This window comes from Austrofundulus limnaeus, unplaced genomic scaffold (assembly GCF_001266775.1).
Source record: "Austrofundulus limnaeus strain Quisiro unplaced genomic scaffold, Austrofundulus_limnaeus-1.0 Scaffold54, whole genome shotgun sequence".
NCBI lineage: Eukaryota > Metazoa > Chordata > Actinopteri > Cyprinodontiformes > Rivulidae > Austrofundulus > Austrofundulus limnaeus.
In genome coordinates this window covers 1,430,814-1,434,284 of record NW_013952456.1, presented here as the reverse complement: position 1 = coordinate 1,434,284, position 3,471 = coordinate 1,430,814, and the positions used below count along the sequence as shown (strand labels likewise).

Genomic DNA, 3,471 nt, shown 5'->3' with positions numbered 1-3,471 from the left:
CGTTCAGACTGTCATAAAAAAATCAGATATGAGTCAGATGGGTCAAAAAAATCGGATTTGGGTCGGATTTGCCTGCAATGTGAACATAGCCAAACACAACGACACTGTTAGATGGGRATATAATATCGATTCACATCAWGAATATGATGACGATATAGATCGATACTTTCATTTTGCCTCGATATAACTGAATCCTGAACCATTCAAATGGATATATCGATATAGAGCGATGTAGTGTTACACCTCTATTGTGTACCCTCTACTGGTCTGTTCTGGTAAAGAGGGAGCTTAGCTGCAAGGCAAAGTTCTGTTTACTGGTCGATCCACATTCCTACAAAGTCTTGGTAGTGACTGAAAGAACAGGGTCTCAGATACAGGGGGTTAAAAGAGATTTTTTTTCTGCAGAGTAGCTGTGCTCTTCCTTAAACATTGAGAGGAGCCAGTTGAGGTGGTTTGGGCATCTGGACTCCTGCCTATGTTCTATACCTGTCCACCTGTGAGGACACCACAGGGAAGACCCAGAACACATTACTTTGTTTCTTGGCTGGTCTTGTAATGCTGCTGGGAAGAGGTGTCTGAATGCTGTCCCTGCGACTTGACTTTGGAAGAAGTGGCAGATAATAGATGAAATGTTTTTATGTGTTTGTGTAGTCTCTAAAGGGAATGCACAACTTCAGATCATCAGGGGAGTACGACAATGACTGCAGTACACCTCTGACTCCACTCTGTACTCAGCCAGAACAAGTCATCAAGGGTAAACTTGTGATTTTCATTCATTTATTGTAAATGGTTTGTTTTTTTCTTGGTATTTCATGAAATAAAATAAAACTGTTTTTTTGCAGGAGGTGCCAGTATTATACAGTGCCACATTCTAAATGACAAGAGGCACATCCTCACCAAAGACACTAACAACAACGTGGCATTTTGGGATGTATTAAAGGTGATCCAGTGTTGTCCGTGCAATATTTAAAGGACTTTGTTTTATAATTGTAAATACATCTATTTTATTTTGGACTTTGTAGAGAAGTGCTTTCACTCAGAAGTAGTAGTATTATTTTTAAGATCAACAGGGAATGTGGTTATAGTTATTTGTTTTTATCTTAACAGGCTAATTATGACTCAAATTTAAGAAAACATCACTTGTACTATTGATATATGTAGTTTAAACTGACCACATGWTTATTTACTTCTAGGCTTGCAAGGGTGAAGACTTAGGAAAAGTGGAGTTTGATGAAGAAATTAAAAAGCGCTTCAAAATGGTCTATGTGCCAAACTGGTTTTCTGTTGATCTGAAAACTGGGGTGAGTTTTAGATCTGCTACAARGGGGGCTTTTCATTTGCCTTCATGTGAATGATGTTATTCTGGTTGATGCTTTGATTTTTTTTTGTTTTGTTTTGTTCCCTTTCAATCCTAATAGATGCTCACCATCACTTTGGATGAGAGTGACTGCTTTGCCGCCTGGGTGTCTGCAAAAGATGCAGGGTTTTCCAGTTCTGATGGATCTGACCCAAAGTGTAGGTCATCACATTTCATCTACCATGAGCAGCTACAACATTATGAGCATGCTTAATATTAAATAGAGCGAAGAGCTGTTGCTATAARGGCTCTGAGCAGTCCCTGAACAGAGATTGTCTGAGTGTTTGACTCAGATAACAGATCAATCATCCATGTGAGTTTCAGGATGTCTGTTTTCTCAGCAGAACATTTCTACAAGCTGAGCAGTATTAGTTATGGTTGAACACTTCATTATAAATAGTACAGCTTTAAATCTATGTAACCTTTCACTATCTTGGTCACTTCTGTTCACAGTGAACCTGGGTGGATTGTTGCTCCAAGCTCTGCTGGAGTTCTGGCCCAGAACTCGCATCAACCCCATGGATGAGGAAGAGAACGAGGTGAACCACGGTAAGGAGACTCAGTACCAAAATAGTTTTTATGCTTTGCTGCATGTTTGCTTGCTGCTTTTGTTACAGCTTTGTGTTCATGTGTCCACAGTGAACGGAGAGCAGGAGAACAGGGTCCAGAAAGGAAATGGATATTTCCAGGTTCCACCTCATACGCCCGTTATCTTTGGAGAAGCAGGAGGAAGAACTCTTTTTAGGTCTGGTCTTATTAAACACATTTAATGTTAGTGTAGTTAAAGTATTGGTGTTGGACTAATAGTGGAATCTGACCTGTGTGGTTTTTGTTGCAGGCTGCTGTGTAGAGATTCAGGTGGAGAGACTGAATCAATGCTGCTGAACGAGACAGTCCCACAGTGGGTTATTGATATAACTGTAGATGTGAGTATGCTCTCCTCTCCTCTCCTCCTCAAATTTTGAAAATTTTTCTCTTCTTGTGTGCACAGATTGCAGAATATTATTTTAGGCCGTGCAGAATGTTTTGTTGCTCGTCCAGCAGCTCATCCTACTTTGAACCTATCTTAATGTTGTCTCAACATTTCTGATTTATTTTAAAGGTCTACACTTTAGAAATGAAGATAGGCAGATTCGGAGCATTTAAAGTTTTTTACCTTCAGTGTAGTTAAACCTGGACGTTCATAGTTGTAGCCTCAGATGAGATTTTTTTTTTTGTTGTAGTCAGTACACTGTGTATATATCAGGTTTTAGACATTCACAACCAAAATGGGAAGAGCTTGAGTGGCCGAGACAGCTCCGCATTGAAACTGCAATAACTCGCCCATTTTAAAACACTTTTTGCTAACATTTGGTGTGTTGGTAGCTAAGAAYGGTCTTCATCACATACTGAATCRAAATCAAAAATCCAAGATGGCTGCCATGGCTAAAATGCAAAATTAACCATAACTAAGCTATTATTTAAACATATTTGGCTCAAATTAGGAATAATCTGAATGAAGTTAAAAATGCCAGATCAATGGGTATATTTAAGAGAATGATAAAGGTTAATCTGTTGGAGAAAAATGAAATGGTATAATGTATATTTATTAGGGCTGCCACGATTAGTCGACTAGTCACGATTATGTCAACTATTAAAATAGTCAACAACTAATTTAATAGTTGATGCATCATTTTTTTCTAACTTTGTATTATTTTTTATAGTCGACTAATCACAGATTAGCCAACTATAAGAATAGTCGTTTGTGGCAGCCCTAATTACCACTGCTGCACATGTGAGTCAAGGACAGAAAGGCAGACGCAGCAGTTTAAAAAAAGTGACATATCAACTATTAAATCATCAAGGTTTTTAATAGTTGACAATAATCGTGACTAGTCGACTAATGGTGGCAGCCGTACTATTTATACGAATTGTTCAAGAAGGAGTTAAAACTTTGTTTTTCTTTTTTGTTTGTTTTGTTATTTGAAAACTATTTTTGTTTGAAGTTATATATTCAAGAAAAGGGGCAAATATAACATTTTTTCTTCTGCTGCCTTTCAATTTAATTTATGATTTGTATTTTAATTGCATATGGAATTTGTTTTTTTAAATAAAAAAATTTATGAACTCTAAAC

At 37.5% G+C, this 3,471-nt stretch overlaps 1 protein-coding gene across 1 annotated transcript in view; it reads left to right on the top strand.

Annotated features, from left to right (window-relative positions):
- Nucleotides 1-3,471, top strand: part of LOC106517916 (WD repeat-containing protein 48) — a gene marked incomplete in the record, with an annotated part of 12,841 nt that overhangs the window by 7,455 nt on the left and 1,915 nt on the right. The window contains 7 exon segments of the mRNA XM_014008967.1: nt 652-754; nt 843-940; nt 1,194-1,301; nt 1,419-1,515; nt 1,811-1,906; nt 1,997-2,102; nt 2,196-2,283. Coding sequence (XP_013864421.1) covers nt 652-754; nt 843-940; nt 1,194-1,301; nt 1,419-1,515; nt 1,811-1,906; nt 1,997-2,102; nt 2,196-2,283 — 696 coding nt within the window.